The sequence below is a fragment of the Lethenteron reissneri genome, chromosome 43 (assembly GCF_015708825.2).
Source record: "Lethenteron reissneri isolate LAM-NWPU_2019-01 chromosome 43, ASM1570882v1, whole genome shotgun sequence".
NCBI lineage: Eukaryota > Metazoa > Chordata > Hyperoartia > Petromyzontiformes > Petromyzontidae > Lethenteron > Lethenteron reissneri.
Genome location: NC_083821.1, coordinates 4,505,188 through 4,523,120, shown reverse-complemented (window position 1 = coordinate 4,523,120; position 17,933 = coordinate 4,505,188). Strand labels below are relative to the sequence as shown.

Genomic DNA, 17,933 nt, shown 5'->3' with positions numbered 1-17,933 from the left:
GGAATCGCTGATTGTCCCACTTTCACGGGGTTGTGCTCTGGAGGAGCGAGTGATTGAGAGGGAGGGTGGGTTGGCGGGCGGGTGGGTGGGCTGGTGAGCGAGAGGGTCGGTGAGCAAGATTGTGAATGAGCAAGAGGGTGGGTGAGTGAGATAGTGAGTGAGCGAGCGAGAAGGTGGGGGAGTGAGTGTTTTGGTAATTGTCGCTGTGTTTTATTTCCAGGTTCCGTTCTGTTGGTGTGAAAAAGCCGATCGTTTGGAGAGACTCATTCCTCGTTGAAAGAGGGTAAGTTCTGTGGACTGCGGCTGGGTATGACTGCTCATGTGTTTAGACGGATCTTACCCTTAGCCCCGTTCAAGTTGTGAGCTTGACTGAATAAGGCGCAGCCCTACAATCGCTTGCTCATGCCACCGCTGGCAAATGAGCCTCCTCTATTTTGGCCCACTCTTCCAATGCCGGTCAGATTTCTTGGAAGGGGTGGGAATACCCACACTTTACTCCACCACACGCGACCCGCTGCTCGGCTAATCTGCGCTGTACCAAAGTTACGCCGCTTGGTGGATAAAGGCGGGGGATCGAATCGAAACCGGCGCGACCTCGTAGATTTGACGGGCGTCGTTTGATTCCACGCTGCAACGTCACAGTGCAACGCATTTGCGCTTGGCGGGCTCCCAATTCGCCGTCCTGAGTGGTACGTGTGTGTGGTGTGCGTGGCGCGTGTTGCCTGTGCGGTATGTGTGTGGTGTGTGTGCGGTGCGTGTGTGGTGTGTGTTTGTGCGTGTGTGTTGCGTGTGCCGCGCTTGTGGTGCGTGTGTGGTGCGTGTGTGGTGTGTGTTTGTGTGTGTGTGGTGCGTGTGTGGTGTGTGTTTGTGCGTGGGTGTTGTGTATGCCGTGCTTGTGGTGCGTGTGTGGTGTGGTGCGTGTGTGGTGCGTGTGTGGTGTGTGTTTGTGCGTGTGTGGTGTGTGTTTGTGTGTGTGTGTTGCATGTCCCGTGCGTGTGGTGCGTGTGTGGTGTGTGTGTGGTGCGTGTGTGGTGCGTGTGTGTGTGGTTCGTGTGTGTGTGGTGTGTGCGGTGCGTGTGCCGTGCTTGTGGTGCGTGTGTGGTGCCTGCGTCCCCTGCTCCCATGCCACCGCAGCAAGATGCTGCGTAAGAAGGAGGAGGGCACCTCGCCAGCGACCAACCAGCTGCCCAAGGTGGAGCGTCTCAAGGAGGTGTGCTCGCGCTCCGAGTATCAGACCGCCTGCCAGCAGCCAGGGCAGGTGAGTGCATGTACGTTGGTGTATTCGCACACATTGGAGCGAGTGCTCTTAGCGTTCACTTCCCTCTGCAAACCCGGCGGCTCGAGTTCGATTCCCGCTCACGGGCAACACCAGTGACGATTATCTGAACCGGTCTTGGGCCTCCCCTATGTCAACTCAGCCTTAAATGAGTACCTGGTGCGGTGTGTAAACATCGCCACTAGGGAGACAAATGCTGCCGGGCGTGGTGCTGGCCATACAACCCCTCGTGTGCCGTGCCGGCCTTCATAGGTGCTTGCGAACAGCACTCGTCCCAACAGTCTGTTAAGGCTCTACGGGGGATCTTTGTCGTGTTTATAAGGCTGATCTCACCATCGAACAAAACTTTGCGTCCCGTTTTCACATGCGCTTCTGCGACCGCCTGTAATGCTATGCACCTTTAAATCATCTAGATTGAAAACTAATTTCTGCACAACTGCTTGTGGCACCTAGTTTGTTTTCCTCTCCCCACACCTACGATGAGCACAAGTTGGCTACGTACGGTTGGCTATGCCGCCAATAATATCTGTTAAATTACAAGTTTTGCACAGACTATGCCAGGTGGTAGTGACTGTGTGGGCAGTGTTCATGTTGTATCACGGTTCTGAACCAGTAGTGGAAATTCAACATTCCTATGGCTGGGGTGAGTCTCAGGATAGGAAGACCACCGTTGACTTCCCGCTGTCCTTGTGAGCGAGTGAACACCGTGCACGTTCCAAGATGACATTTTAATTATAGATTTGAAGCTTTCGTGACTGCAAGGATTCATATTCTTAGGTGTTTTCGGTAAAGTCACGTAGGTAAAACATTAAAATTAATAAAAGTAAAATAAAATAAAAATCACGACTTGTGTTGCCTCCGAAACGTCGTGATTTTTATTTTATTTTACTTTTATTAATTTTAATGTTTTACCTACGTGACTTTACCGAAAACACCTAAGAATATTTTAGCTATAGCTTAGCGCCACTGATTTTCTGAACCTCACTGCCATCGTGAGTTGAGCTCACACAGTCTTCCAATGGCAAGCCACGCGCTCTAACCACTGCACCGCTCTGGCAGAGGAGATGTAATGAAGAGGTCATGTTGATGTTTGTCTCAAGCAGCAAGGGCGAGTGGTAATACAGAATATTTGTATTGGCTGCCAGAGCCCATTAGAATCGGAGCACGCTTCAAAGTTGAACGGTGGATAATGAGGCGATTTAATCGAAAACACATTGCAATTAGCGGAGTACGTTTTAAAACTCGATATTCATTTGGAGCGTGCGCGCGTGTGAACGGCACTCCGCCTAACCTCGGGCAGGCCCCCGTGTTGACTGCGATGTCGACAAACCGCCCCTTTTCGCGACGTGCGGGGCACGTGCACACGCGCACACACGCTGTACGACTTATCACCCCTCAAATGAAATGAAATGTCCCCGCGGCGCCGATAATCAAACGCCGCTCTCTCTTCTCCTGCCGCTGCGGTCTCGTTGGATATAAGCGTCCATCTCGACCATCGTCGCATAATTTTTTAACCGTTCATTAAATCCCCCCCCCCCTTCCTCTTGTGAGGTCGATCGCGGTGTCCTTAGCGCCGGTCGCACTCGTGGGGTCATTTCGGACAGGAGCCAGAATTAAGTGACCCACATAGATCTGTAGCTGCCTCCATAATGACATCTACTTGCCCTAGCGTGACTGCTGATGCCGCCCGGATCTATTCTAATCACGTGCCCTCGTCACCTTAGTTTATCATTTTTTGACAAGCGCCTTTTCTGCTCATTAAGGCACTACAGCATTGCCCTCATGCCGTTAATGTGTCGCATATGTTGCCCCAGTGATGCATTGCCAATCATCGGTGGTGCGTGCTTTCAATTTGTAATTTAGCGCCTTTGAGTTTGGGATTTGTGGGTCATGAAGAGACGCTCGTCTGTCCGCGGGGCAGTGAGCTGCCTACCAAAGCAGTGCAGCAAGTAGGTTGCTGACTTATCTGCAAGAGGTTTAAACATGTTCCCCGTGCACCTGTGGATTTTCCCCAGGGCGTTCTGGTTTCCTTCCACACGAAGCAAGCCAACTTATAATAAATTGGTTAAATATCCGATGAAAACCCTTCCTGAAATTTGGTCTCGAGACTTGCTGAAACCTTCCCGGGTAAATCCAGAAAATACATTTTTAAAATCGCATCTCACATCTCCACTCTGGTCACAAATGAACCGGGAGACCACCCATCGCATCCACATAATAATTCTCAACACATCAATAATTCGGTATCGGTCCAGCTTACATGGCCATATGAAAACAATGCCTTTTATGTACTCAGGGTTAGGCCACGCAGGTCCTGCATTTGGATGTTTGGCTGTGGCCGGTGCTATTAATGAGCGTGTCACAAAGCGGGAGGAAACCGGAGTACCTGGAGACAACCCACTCGTAAGAGAGGGGAAGACCCTCCGATTCGCACAGTTGGCTATGAACGGTGCAAAATAAGTTCAACATTCATACAACATAATCATTCATAATCAACGTTTTGGGGTTTAGATTGTGTTATTTATAAATGTGTCGTAACCCTCCACCACCCGACATTCTGGCGAATTGCCCGATGATGCTGGATGCAATTACCAGCGAAACGTCGTACTCAAATTGTAAATGTTGTGGTTTCACGCTTTAACACACCGGTGGGCTAAAGTAGTGAACTTTTTGTCTTTTGTCAACGTGACACTTTTTTACTGATTGGCCGTGTCGGGTGGTGGAGGGTTACGACACATTGATTAATAACGCGATCTAAACCCAAAACGTTGATTATGAATAATATTGGTCGCGAAAGCCTACGTGTTAAACATTCATACAACACCCAAAACTCCTGCACAGACAGATTCAATACACTGCTGGACTTCCACCTCCAAGCCACCTCACAGCCCAAGCCTACACCAGCCGATATCCCCAGGCATTCTCATATTCAAGTACGAACCAGGCTCGATCCTGGTTCATAAATTATTTTCGGGTCAGGCCACGTAATGATCTGGGACAAAATTTGTGTCAAAAGATCCCCCAGCCCTCCGCCACCACCGCCCGCTGACACGGCAAAACACATTTAATTGTCACGTTGTGTAGCAAGCGTGTAACAAGTAAACCCGTAAAAACTAAGTTTTTCACTCTAAATCCTTTATATGCGTGGCGGCTAGAGTTCTCTCGTCCTCTGGCTTGAGATGGCTGCAATCTATGGGTCAGATGATTGCATTGCACAATTAAGCAATTGGTAATTAAATATTTAATTTGTTTTCCCTAAACAGTGTAAAATTTTGGGGAAAAAATGTCAAGAAAATTAATTGTCACACACAACGAGTCTGTGTGCAAAATGTCAGCTCGATTGGATCACGGGAAGTGGGTTAAAAAACGAGCGAAAGATTTGCACGGTCCTAAGCAAGCAAGCGAACTTAATATAAAGGATTTAAAAATATATTCGCCTGTGGAGGACGCAGGGATCGATCCCGCGACCTTTGGCATGGGAAGCGAGGGCGCTACCAACTGCGCTACTCCACCACGGCCTGTGGAGGGGTTACGCTCTGGGCTCTTACACTCTGACGTTCAGACAAAGCCATGAATGCGTTCTATTTGAAAATATGTAAAATATTTTTTTTTGCCTAAAAAGTGTAAAATTTTGGGAATTTTTTTTTCACGAACAATAATTGTCTGGCACAACGAGTCTGTGTGGAAAATGTCAGCTCGATTGGATCACGGGAAGTGGGTTAAAAACCGACCGAAAGATTTGCACGGTCATAAGCAAGCAAGCAAGCACGCAAGTGAACTCAATATAAAGGATTTAAAAAAGCGCCAGTTACAGTATTATTGCTTCACCTCCCGGAAACCAGAAACATCGTTATCTTAATTGCTACATTTTGTCGTGAGAATTGCAATCATAATCTGCCCGCCCTTTAACTGCCGGCCGCGCGTGACAACCTAATGTGTTCGGCTGTGTCGGGCGGTGGAGGGTCTTTGAACACACATTTAGCCAGGTCTTTACATGGCCCGACCCAAAAGCGAATTACGAATCCTGTCACTGTCTGCGACAAGACCCTCATCACGCTTCGGCTCAGTGCGGCTCGGGGAGTCTGCGATATACCACGAGGTGAGGCGCAATGCGTCGGGATTTTAGTGGCGGTGGTGAAAGCGGCCGTCTGGCGTCGCCGCGCACTCGTGCGGCCCAGACAAGCCGAGACGAATGCAAACTCCGTTTGATGTGACAACGGAAGGCCGCCCCCCCCCCAACCTCTTAATGGGTGACTCGAGCAGCTTGAAAGGGTCACATTGGCACAAGCCCCGCATTTAGATTTGCACCAGCCCTGGCAAAAATAATAGGGCCTGACGCGGTTAGTGCGTTCTAATGGGAGACGTGCCGACTCAGTGGCAATAACAGCCGGCGCATCTGCGCTCGTGTTTCGTCCTGCAAACCTTTACTGTCGCTCACGCGATTAACTAAACCGACTTCGGGGGAGTGCTTACGCGTTGTCTGTTTGTGTCTTTGTGGTTGCACCTTGATAGGAGAGTGTATTTTAATAGTTGTGGATATTATGGCAATTACTCAAATCACCCACCCCCCCGACAGCGGATGCTTGCGAACTTACGATTTTGGATATTTAAAATTTTTGTTCATAATGTCATTGATCTAGAACTCACTGTGAGGTAGCGAGAGGGTTAATTAGCACCCGTGCTTAGTTTAGCACCTAATGAGATTACTACCTTCATCGCTTTTGGCAGTCGAACCACACTCATTGTAATAAGGGATACGGAGCCAGAGCCAGGCCAGGTGGCTCGTTTCAGCTCACACCACGTCAGCACGCTAAAGCGACATCATTGAGCTGAAAACCTGCGTTTGAATCTGGGTTTCAGCAGCCCGAGATTAAACCGGTCGCAAAAAAACACACATTATCGTAAATTATGTTCGTAATTTTACGTAATTAAATCCAATTCAAACTTTGGCTGCGATGTGATAGACATGCGACGAAACACTCCATGCAAGGCTTCTAAAAGCTGCGTGTCTAAGTGTTGATTAATTAAAATAAAATATCTATTGCAGGGGCAAGGAGATGCACTGCTCGCTTCGGAAGTTCCCTTAACAGAAATGTCTCCTTCTGACGACACGATGCCGATAGCACAACTTCAATATCATCGAGAGAAATGTATTGATAGCAAAGCGTAAAGGCGCGGCCCTGCAAATGCTTGCTCACGCCACTGCTGGCAGAAGGGCCTCCACCAGAGCCAGCTCTGGACAGCCCCTCGAGAGGGTGTTTGGGCCTGCTCTCTGATGCTGCCCATACCTCGTGCAAAAGGTTTGAATACCCCACATTCTAACCCCACCCACACACGACCTGCCAACCGTATGCGGTGAACCCATTTATACTTCTGGGTGGACAAAGGTGGCGCGTGGAATTCCATAAACCTGCCAATCGTTTCAACTGCCGGCGACCTCTGGAATGTGCCCTAGTGACCATTACAGCCATGACAGCGGCCTCCAGCGACTGTGCGGTGCACGCGAGTCCATTAAATGAGGCGTAAACTAATACAAAACAACACGCGCGTGATTCAATCCCCGTATCGTCGGCTTAAGAATCAACATCAATCGATGATTCGATCTGCCGCTTAAAGCCCCGAACACGTAGTGCTCAACGAGCGGTTAACTGCTACACGTACGCTCACGTGGGGGGGGGGGGGCATAACGCGTGCATGAAGGACCACATTGTCCGATGTTTGCCCGTGGAACGTCCCGCGAGAGAAGGTCATTGTAGTGTCGTGGAGTGTCGACGGCCGTCGCGTTCCTCTGCCAAACGTCTTCACGACAAGGGTCGCTTCGTAAACCGCCATGGGAGCGGCTAAATCTGGTCACCCTGGAAGTCTGATTTTGAATCTAGGGCGCAGCAAATATTAAATCAGAAGCACGCACAATTTTTTTTTACTTTTTTTCCGCACACTCTCCGGGGAAACGATGTGGCATTTGCACGGGGCCTGGCACCATGAATGTATGTATTCAGCTCACAGAGATTCTTTGTGCGGGACGGGGTTTTGCTTCATTCGTCGGGGTGGAAAGTCAGATTTGGTACGGGGATTCGTAAATAACTTTCTTGCCAAGAGCAGAGCGAAGACAGTGTGCAGGTACAGGGATTTTTAACAATGCCCGGCTGTGATGAACCTGTGGTCAAAGATAATCTCTCTAACCAGGCCATTACCCAGCATGTCGAGTGTCATTTCCCACCATGCCAAGCACATGTACGTGGATGTACACATTAGTGATCGGTTGCGCAATCCAAAACCTTATCGCTCTCAAGATCGCGCGACTTAATCATCGCCTGCGACTGCTTTGTCCACATCTTAGTGAGAAGTTACGCAAAAATGGCGTGGCTAAATTGTGTGGCCAAGCCCTTTACAGCAGAGCCCCCTCCTCTTATCTGGGTATCTCCACCCCACCCCTGACCTCCACCCCTCGCCCCTACATCAGGATTCAAACAACCAATCATAACGAGCAAATGTGCACCTGATGAAATACATCGGTAAAATTCACCAAGAAGATCACTTGAAAGTCTCTCTCTACTGCGCCTCTGATTTACGGTGCGAAAGAAGTCCACCATGCGCTCAACCAGTTGGGCAACTGCTCGCCACCGGTTGCAGAGACATCCACGCTTAAGCGATCCTCCAGCACGCGACCGCGTTGCGAGCGTTGAGCGAACCCCTAAACGTGCACCAAACTTTCAGGGTGACCTTTCTCTTTGCGCACGCGGCCGGCAGGAGTGGCACTGCGCGGAGGACGCCGTGGGCCGCCTGCGCCTCCACAAGTGCCGCGGCTCGTTCCCGGGCCACGAGCTGCCCGGCGCTCGCCCCCCTCTCCCGCACGGAGCGCTGTCCTCCCGGCGTTCCCGCAAGCTTCCCCGGCACGCCGGCACGCTGCCGCAGCCATGGTGCGTGTGCCCCGACGACGGCGGCGGCGGCGATGACGACGATGACGACGGCGGCGACGGCACGAGGGGCGCCGGCGGGGAGCCGGACGACGTCTTCGGTCGCGGAAACGCGGCGAGGTTCGGCAAAGCGCTCGGACGGAAGCACAAGAAGCGACAGCCTCCTGCTGCTGTCCAGGGCGCGGGGAACTCTCTCCGTGAGTTGCCCCCCCACCCACCTCACCCACCCACCTCACCCTCCCCAACCTGCATTGTGCGTCTGTGGCCTTGCTGAGTCAGGGAACGCTGCGTCGTCGGCAGTGGTGCACGAGCACGGATGACAAAAACGAATCGGCGATAACGCTGCCTTCGAAATAAAAAATGAGAGCACATAACGGGCAGGGTTTCGGGCAATGTTCATTCTTCACAGCGCACACAGAGAGGACACTCTGTGTGTCCTCTGAAAAATGGCCATTGCCCGAAACGTCGCCTATTATATACTTTATCTTCATAAGGGAGGGAGCGAGCACAGGTGATGAGCAGCCGCTCCGTTCGTTCTCTGCGATGTTGAATCCTTACCTGCCAGCGTTGGCTGTTTTGCAAAGGCTCCATAAACTTAGCCGCTATCTCACGTCTGCTCTGGCATCTGCTGGTCGCTCTCGGCAGTACATCATTTGGCACGCAGCCCGCTCGTTAGGCTTATCAGCGATTCACGAGCTCGGTGATGAATAACCGAGACTCGCTGCTCAGAAATGTTGCGTGTAAGCATCGGTTATAATTTATACTATCGATTAATATTCTTATTAGTTACATCTCATGAGAATGAGATGCTAATGTTGCCTTTAGGCTAATGGTACGAATGAAGGAGACAACAACATGAGATGAGACGGGACAGAATGAAATTGATTCCTGGCACCAGATTAGGAGAATGCATTGAATCGTGGGGTAGGTGAACTCTGACCTGGACATGCTTCGTATTTATACGTCTAATTCATGAACCCGTCTCTGTTCCAGCATCGTCGTGAAATTAATCCCAGGTGTATAAAAAAAACTGTTAGGCCTATAACATGGCCGGGTGACTCAGAAGTCAGAGTGCTGGGCTTGCACCGCTGATCCGAGATTTAAATCTGGCAGCCACGAGTCGATGGTATTATACCAGTAGGAAAAAAAAGACCCATCGAAATTTGTCGTTTCAAATTTGTCTAAATGCCACCTCTAAAAAATGTATATCTAGGTTTGACTTTCGTGGGACAAACGTTACTCGCAGAGTGGGTGGGAAAGTGCTGCCCCCTAGTGCTGTCGCCTGATGAAGCTTGTTGTAATTACTGGCGAAACGTCGTACTCGGATTGTAAATGTTGTGGCGCTCTCCAACACACCGGTGTGCTGTATTAGTAATGAATTGGCATGTTCTGTTCACGTGACAAACCTTACTAATTGGCTGTGTTGGGTGGTGGCGGGTTTAACGAAGCATTTTTAATCTTCGCAATCTAACCCAAAAAACCTGTATTTATGGGTCTCAAGAGGTAGTTCTGTGAGATCCGCTTCCTCATGCCATTCTCGCACATGAGGGATTCCGTTTCTTTGCAAGAGATCCCAATGGATTATTTTTCACGTGACGTGATGCTGATCGCGCAATCGGGATACAAGTGGAAGGAAATTTTTAAGAGAAAAAAACACAAAAAATCAAATATACAAATAAGAATCAAATTGAATCAGTTTAATTGACGCATCGTTACATTAACAACTTTCAGTTGTACGCCTATTCACGCGTACAAACGCAATAACGATGATGGTGATGGAGCACAATGAGCCAGATCCGCGTCGTACAAATTCTGCCAGCGAAATGCGCCGACGTCTCAGTCATCACGTGCGACGTGGCGACCTGCCAGAGCGACGCCGTGCGGCCGTTATCATCATGACCATTAGACATCGTGAGATGTACGTCACGCACACATACACACAGAGCCTTGTGTGTGTGTGCGCGTTCCCTCCCCAGCATACTGGTGGGGCAAGTGCTGCTAGTGAGTAGCACCTATGAGGCGGGCGTGGCATACGAGAGGGTAGTTGGCCAGCACCATGCCCTGACCACCTTTGTCTCCCCCGTGGCGATGTTTATACACCACACCGGGGTACTCATGTGAGGCTGAGTCGACCTAGCGGAGGCCCATGACCAGTGCACTGGTGTTGCCCGTGAGCGGGAATCGAACTTGTGTCACCAGGTTAATAGCGCAGCGTGCTAACTGCTGCACCACCGCTCCTTCCGCCCCCCCCCCTCCCCACCCCCCCCCCAGGGCTGAAGTCGCGGTTGAGTCGCGGCCGAGCCCTCCGCTCCGTCTCGCTGGACATGGTGGCCCAAGCTGACGAGCCGACCCCGGCGTTTCCCACCGGGGTCAACGCCACGGATGCCCCCACGGCCGCCCCCCGCACGGCCGCCCCCCTCGCGACCGCGGGCCTCCCCGCGGAGCTCAGCAGTCCCACGGCCACCGCCTCCAACCGTCCGGCCGCGAGCAGCTCGACGATGGAACGTCCCGTCCTGGATGATCGGCACAACGACCCCGAGGCGATGGTGAGCGAGGGCGATGGCGAACGCGAGCAAGATGACGGTGGAGATCGCGACGATGGCGCTGGCGACGATGATGTTGTTGGTGACGAAGATGAAGAAGATCAAGGCAACGATGACATCTTCGACCTGATCTTCGAGGAGGATGCTAAGCGAGGTTGGTGACTTTACACGGGCAACTTGGTAATGTGAAAAAAAACCACCAGAACAATTGTGGTTTGCAAAACGATTGTGCTGAATTATTCGGGTACTGAAGTAAGCGTGCATGCATCTGTGTCGGCGTGTGTGTGGGCTTGGGGAGAGGAAGTGTAGTTCTTAGCACACTGCACTACGAACCTGGCGATCCGAGTTTGATTCCCGCTCACGCCCAATAACAGTGACTATTTTCTGAACCGGTCCTGAGCCTATCCGAGGTCGACTCATCCTCAAATTAGTACCTGGTGCAGTGCGTAAACATCGCTACTGGGGAGACAAAGACGGCTTGGGCGTGGTTCTGGCCATCCCCGTTCTCGTGTGCCATGCCGGCCTTCATTGGTGCTTATGAACAGCACTTGCCCCAAACGTCTTTGTTGTGGGCGTATGCGTGCGCATCTGTGGTCCATTGCCCTGTAGGGCCGAGTAATGTAGTGGTCGGCACACTGCGCTACGAACCTGGCGACAAGAGTTAAAATCCCCCTTACGGCTCAAGTTAGCGACGACTATCTGCACTGGTCCTAGGCCTCACCTAGGTCAACTGAGCCTTAAATAAGTACTCAGTGCGATGCACACACATCAGCACCGTGGAGACAAATGCAAACAGGCGTGGCGCTGGTCACGTTACCCACTCATGCGCCATGCCGGCTTTAATAAGTGCCCGCTAACAGCACCTGCGCCAATTTATATCTATAGGTGTTAGCTAACATTGATTTCCTTTAATGTCTTCATGACGACAATGGGGAAGTTGCATTTTGCTTGTGTGTGTGTATGTGTTGTGGAGCGTCGGTGTCCTGGTCACGCACCGCACCGTGACCGCACGGTCCTGGGTTTGATTCCTGGCCGTGGATTTAGGGGAGACCCAGCGCCCTGTACGTAAACATCGCCGGCTCTCCCCTAAATCGACTTAGGGGTGTCAAGAGTAGCAATTGGGACTGTGTGGGAGACAATCACGGTGGGGGTAACATTGGCCAGGAGATGGCAACATGTAATCGCTCATTAATTGGCTGAAAACACCTTAATAGTTAGAGGACCCACAGAGCTCGGGGGGGGATAAGGTGCCAGGTCACCACGTGGCTGTTGCTGCCTTCCCCGCTCGTCTGTGGTTCCTCCTCCTCGTGCCTCTGAGTCATCGTCTGCCTCCCTTCGAGAGCGAGGGAACGCTGTGCGACGGTGCGTTACAAGTTAAAATGATTTTCTTTTTACATAAACACAGCTAATGAGACGACCGTATTTGCGCTGGTAGCTTTAACGGGTGCTCCCTAACAACCCTTGCCCACAACAACTGTGTATATCGATCTAATGAAACATGTTTCTGTTCAACGTCATCACCGCCATCGTACTACGACGGTTGTTTTAAAACATGTTTGTCTGCCATTCCCTTTTGAACTCAAGAACCCAAATGTGAGTTTGGCTGCTCACGAGCGTTTTCCACGCTCCTCTGTCTCCCCCCTCCTGCCTGTGTCGCAGCCCTGAGTGGAAACGAGATGGAGGAGGTCACCGAGGCCCTGTCACAAGGCCCCAACGAAGGCGACCAACGACCACCTATCGCCACGGCAACACCCACTGCCCTGGCCCTGAGGCCCAACCTCACAAGGGTCACGCACAGGTTACAGCCTCCGACCTTTCACCCCACGGGGGTCACCAGAAAGTCATGTCGTGACCTCTAACCTTTGCCGCTCATGATCGCCTCCCAGGGCTGTGGGTAGAGGATGTTTGGCTGATGAATTCCACCTTGGCAACGGGTCCCATTTTTAGCAACGCTTTGGATATCAAAGCCGCAGTTTTATTTTTCTTTAGCAGAACACGGTGGCTCTTTTTTTATGATAAAACCAATTTGCGCTTGTGTTTTTATGTCTGTACTTTGTAATTGTATACGTGTTACATCAAAGCTTTAAAAAAACTAATTTCACGTTTTGATTCACAAGATCAGAATTTATTTGTCGGGCAGACGTTTTACTGATCATGCAGCTCACAGATTATATGTTTTCAAACGCTCAAAATGGTTACAAAATTAGACTGAGCGCAAAGGTGTGACTTTGAAGCCCCTTACTGGACAGCTCTGGGCATCAACTGACAACACGGTGGGAACGCTTTCAATAGCGAACAATTTAACACACACTTGACGAATGTTTCCATCATAAAGTGAAACAAAATAAACCAGCATCACGAAAATACACCCAGCTGATCTCAGAACCCGGAGATTAGATCCAGCCTGAAGTTCACAAATGTCACATCCTGAATAATTGATGCAAAGTGGCCACGTGTGGTATTTTATTTTAAAAGGTCTCTTCATGCCCTTTGAGGCAGGAGTCCGGGTTGTTCAGCAGGCAGCATCTAACGCAGTTCAAGGCCATTGATCCCCCCCCCCCCACTCGAAAGGGTTCCCTCGTGGTCACCAGTTTGGAAATGTTGCCGATTTTGGCGGACTACTCGCAGCTATTATATGCGCAATAAACATCGCGTCCGCAATACGGGCAATGTTTTTATTAATAGGTGCGTTCATTCATACCACATTTCAACCGGCCTTCGGCAGGCTCTGTGATGCTTTTCTTCGAAAAGTGGGGATGTGTTCTTGTGGGGGGGAACATGGTTTGGGCGCGAGGAAAATGAACCGACACAGCCTTTATCCAGCAAGGGATTGAGAACGATCAACAAATAGTGACAAGCGTTACTTCAATATATATTCATATCAACTACGAATTTGAATGTTTACATCTGCAAGCTTTGCTTAAGTCTTGCCCAGCTCTGTTTAGTTTTTTTGTACTCCCAGCTTGTGATTTTCATACGAGAGTTCAAAATGGACGCTCCGTCTCTCGACGTGACGCCGATAGCGCAGTCAGAGTGGAGTTGGTGAAAAGACGAAACAAACGAGACACTCTTTTGGTCGCGTAACGTCCGCCCGCGTGCGTACTCGTCGCGTGTGCGTATGCTTTTAGGGAGCGGTGGCATCGCGGATAGCGCGCTGCGCTACAAACCTGGCAACTCGGGTTTGATTCCCGCCGACGGCCAACACCAGTGATGATTATCTGAACCGGTTCTGGGCCTCCCCTAGGTCTACTCAGCCTCAAATTAGTACCTGGCGCGATGTTTGAACATCGCCACTAGAGAGACAAAGGCGGCCGGGCATGGTGCATACCACCCAACCCCTCGTGTGGCATGCCGGCCTTCAACAACAGTCTGTTAAGGCTATATGGGGGAATCTTTGTGTTTTTGTTTTTGCCACCGTAGGTGCTTCTTTCTACTCAACCGAACGGTTCACTGCGACGAGGAGGTGTACCAGTCTGTCCGCGCTTGGAAGGACCACCGTCACTTTGTGGACCGGCAGGTGCGTGTTCCCCTCATCCGCTGCTCATTTTAGGCCTGAGTCGACCTAGGGAGAGGGCCCTGATAAGTTTACGCCCTTCCCCCCCGACCCCCCCAGAATATATTCCAGTTGTGCTCTCGGGGCGTCAAGTCCCGAGGTAAGGAAATGTCCCATTGATACTCGGGCAGCTAGCAGTGCATCAACCCTGCATTGAGAGGCCTCTCTATCCCCAGCTAGGAGGCACACCTTTTAAATTCCCCCACGCATGTGGCCTCAGACTCACGCTCAGACTTTATTGTCTGAGCAGGCGAGGCCCATTGTGCGTTGTCACGAGGATGACCACAGCCCAGGGGCCGTCGGCAGTAGCGGCAGTTACGGCGCATTACAGCGTGGGAATGTGCAAACTAACAAGAGCAACAACAACAACAACAACAAGTTGTTTAGACGAAACCCCATGCCAAAACTTTCTACAGTCAAACCCACCCTTTTAAGTCTCAGAACCAAATGAAGCGGCAAACCCAAATTGAATACGATGAAGGCTTTTTTTGGTGACCGGTGCTGAGACCATCAACCCACTCCGCTTGAATACCCAGTTTAAACAGGAGGCCGGGGGGACCCAGGTTTGAACCCAGAATCTCAGTGGTGGCAGCTGAGTGCCCTTACCCCATGATCCACCCCACCAGCTGAAGGGCACTGTTTTGTAATAGCATAAAGAGTTATAGATAGAGATGGGTCTAACATCCCAATACAGGACAGAGCTTGTGCAAATGTTCGTAGTGACGGCTCCGGCTCCTTCCCCATTGTCCGTGGTGAAAACTGCACGCGTCACAAAAATCTGGCACATTTTGAGATTCGATTTGGGTGAACGACGCCATGTAAAAATAATCATAATGATTAAATGTAAGTAATAATGACGACATGCTAATGAATGTTTGGATGAATTTCGATTTAAACCTTTCGTGACTGCAGGGATTCATCTTCTTGGTTCTTTCGGTAAAGTCACGTAGAATGATTCTCACGACGTTTCGGCCACAATGGCTGCTTGCGTTGTGGCCGAAACGTCGTGAGAATCATTTTATTATGTTTTATTTTTATTATTTTATTATTTCCCTTCTACGTGACTTTACCGAAAGAACAAAGAAAATGTTTGGATGAGCAAATCTCTCCCTCTGCAGATTGAGTCGTTGCAGGATAAGATCAAGTTCCTGCGGGAGGTCAGAGGTCACCTGAAGAAGAAACGCCCGGATGTGTGCGACTGTGGGAAGAAGAGGTATCCCTTCACCTTTGTGCTCGGTCGCGTCCTGAGTTACCGCGGTATTCTGCGGGATTATAAGACCCTCCAGAAAGTAAGATGCTCCCCCGAACGTTGGGGTCATTTTGAAAAATAAATCCAGAATGCGGGAAACAAGATTGTAAAATATAAAGCTAAGATATTGAGTGCACGTGAGGGTACGGTACCATTGAGATCCATCTTCCGAAAGATGATTACAAACGCGCTGCTTCACAATGGGGAGAGATGTTTTCACTGAAGATCATTCTAAACGGCTGGTAGTGACTTCTATCCCCTAGGTGGGTGGTCAGGTATCGCTCATGGACAGCCGTCTTCTGGACAATGATTCTGAACAACTCAATTAAAACACGTCCGCAGGAAGGCAATTCACTCTTCCAAATGACCATATAAGATGCACCCCCAACTCGTGACTTGAAATACAGAGGGAAAAAAGTGCATCTTATTATCTGGAGAATACGGTATGACTATTCCAGGCTCAAGGCCTTCCTATTGTGGGCGCCACGGTGGTGAGATGTTAACTACCTCGCTTGGTATACAGGAGGTCGTGGGTTTTATCCCGACACTGACACCAGTATATTTGGCGTTTGCATGCCTCTCTCCCCCCGTGGTCGTGTGTATTTTTCTCAAGGTCCTCCGTTTTTTTCCCTCCACATTTAGAATCAACATCACACGTTTAGAGTGTTTGGCTGCTATAAATTTCCACATGATAGCCACTTCGTCGGGGTATCATTTGTGGCCAGGTCGCTTCTGAAAAAGAGGTATATAGTTCAATGGGCTTCACTCTCATCTATCGAGTAATTTCATCGGCACTCCCTTTCGCCTCTGTGATGCGTATCTCCTAAACTTGTATTGCATCTTGAGATGTAGTTGCTCATAGATGCTCCGGGCCCATGCACGCACACACAAACCAAACGATCACGATAACTTATTGTTTTATTATTTATTAAGTAATTTGTCCAAGGAAAGCCTCACTGAGTATCTTAAGACTATATCTTTACGCAGGTTCTGCATTAATATATTTGTTCAGTTCCTTTCATAAGGAGGTTATTTAGTGTGAGAGAAAACCTACTATTCAGAAAAATGCCTACGTGTACGCAGAGATAATGTTCAAACATCCACAAATTTGCCAAAAAAAGTTACTTGCACGTTCATTAATTGGAAAAACCAACATCACAGCACATCCCGCTACTCGCAGACTAATGTCTACTCTCAGGCCGGTGCTGTGTTCACCTTGCGCCGCACAGAGACAACTGCCATTCGGGGAGGGGGGGTCTCCTAGGCTAAAATAAACCTGTGCCGCGAGAAATTTAGTTACATTTTTGGGCACGGTATGAATTCGAGTTGTTGTTGTTTACTGGCTCCCACGTGATTCAGTTGCCATCTCCTGGCCACCTCGCAGCCCGGCCGGGCGAGTTTGTGAGCTTGAGCAAACCTACCCGTGATCCACCGACCCTCGCCGCCAAAGCGACCGGCTCGTTGCTGGCCCACGCAACTACCCCGCCGTGTCTCTCAATCTCTCTCTCTCCCGCTTGCTGCGGTGGCGGCAGCAGCAAGGGAGTGTGGAGCGCGGAGCAGCGCAAGAAGGCGCTGCGCGAGGAGCGTCGCCGTCGCAAGGAGGAGAAGCGCCTGCGCAAGAAGAAGCACCGCAAGGGCGAGGCGTGCAGCTTCCCCGGCCTCACCTGCTTCACGCACGACAACGACCACTGGCAGACGCCGCCGTACTGGACGCGTGCGTTCACGCGGCAGCACGCACGCACGCACGCACCGCACGCACGCACCGCACGCACGCACCGCACACACGCACCGCACGCACGCACCGCATGCACGCACGCACCGCACGCACACACGCACCGCACGCACGCACGCGGCTCCTGATAATAAGCGCGCACGCTCAGTCACGCTCGCTCGGTCGCCCGTGTCGCTTGACGATGATAGCCATGAGTTGTTAGTGATCGAGGTCACACTCCTTGACGTGGGGTGGGGGAAAGCATCCCGGAGCGCGTAGCAAGAGATAAGCAAATCGCAGCGTCGCATCTCGTCTCAACGTATTTTATAAAGGGGCACATTCCCCACCGCCTACTCCTCGCACTCAAGTGGCAGCCGCTGCCCCCTGTCTGGCACAAGGTGACTTAGCACGTGACCGCCCGCAAGAGGGCATTTGTCTGCCGGAATCGGGGCGACGGGCGGTGCTCCTGCTGCGTGTAATCCGGACCGAGTGTGGGGAGTTTAGCGCCGTGGTTTTGGCATGCGGAGGGTCACCATGGTGACGGGAATCGTGAACGTTGACAAAAAGTCCGTGAAATATTTTTCGTTGTCACAATAATGCCTCGCGCAATGCGCCACACAGTACAGTTTTTGCATGATCGGTCAGATCGATGACGGCTAGGATGCGGCAAAAAAAATGAGCGCA

At 50.8% G+C, this 17,933-nt stretch overlaps 1 protein-coding gene across 6 annotated transcripts in view; it reads left to right on the top strand.

The window, feature by feature from the left end:
• LOC133353381 (extracellular sulfatase Sulf-2-like) overlaps positions 1–17,933 on the top strand; it is a 155,816-nt gene that overhangs the window by 125,437 nt on the left and 12,446 nt on the right. For 4 of the 6 annotated variants that reach the window (XM_061569584.1, XM_061569586.1, XM_061569585.1 and 1 more), the window contains 8 exons: positions 221–283; positions 1,135–1,258; positions 8,027–8,390; positions 10,465–10,890; positions 12,396–12,534; positions 14,157–14,253; positions 15,408–15,502; positions 17,071–17,252. In XM_061569584.1, the coding sequence (XP_061425568.1) occupies positions 221–283; positions 1,135–1,258; positions 8,027–8,390; positions 10,465–10,890; positions 12,396–12,534; positions 14,157–14,253; positions 15,408–15,502; positions 17,071–17,252 (1,490 nt within the window). Of the gene's footprint in view, positions 1–220; positions 288–1,134; positions 1,259–8,026; positions 8,391–10,464; positions 10,891–12,395; positions 12,535–14,156; positions 14,254–15,407; positions 15,503–17,070; positions 17,253–17,933 lie in introns of those variants that run through there. The other 2 variants (XM_061569588.1, XM_061569590.1) reach the window with 2 other exon arrangements.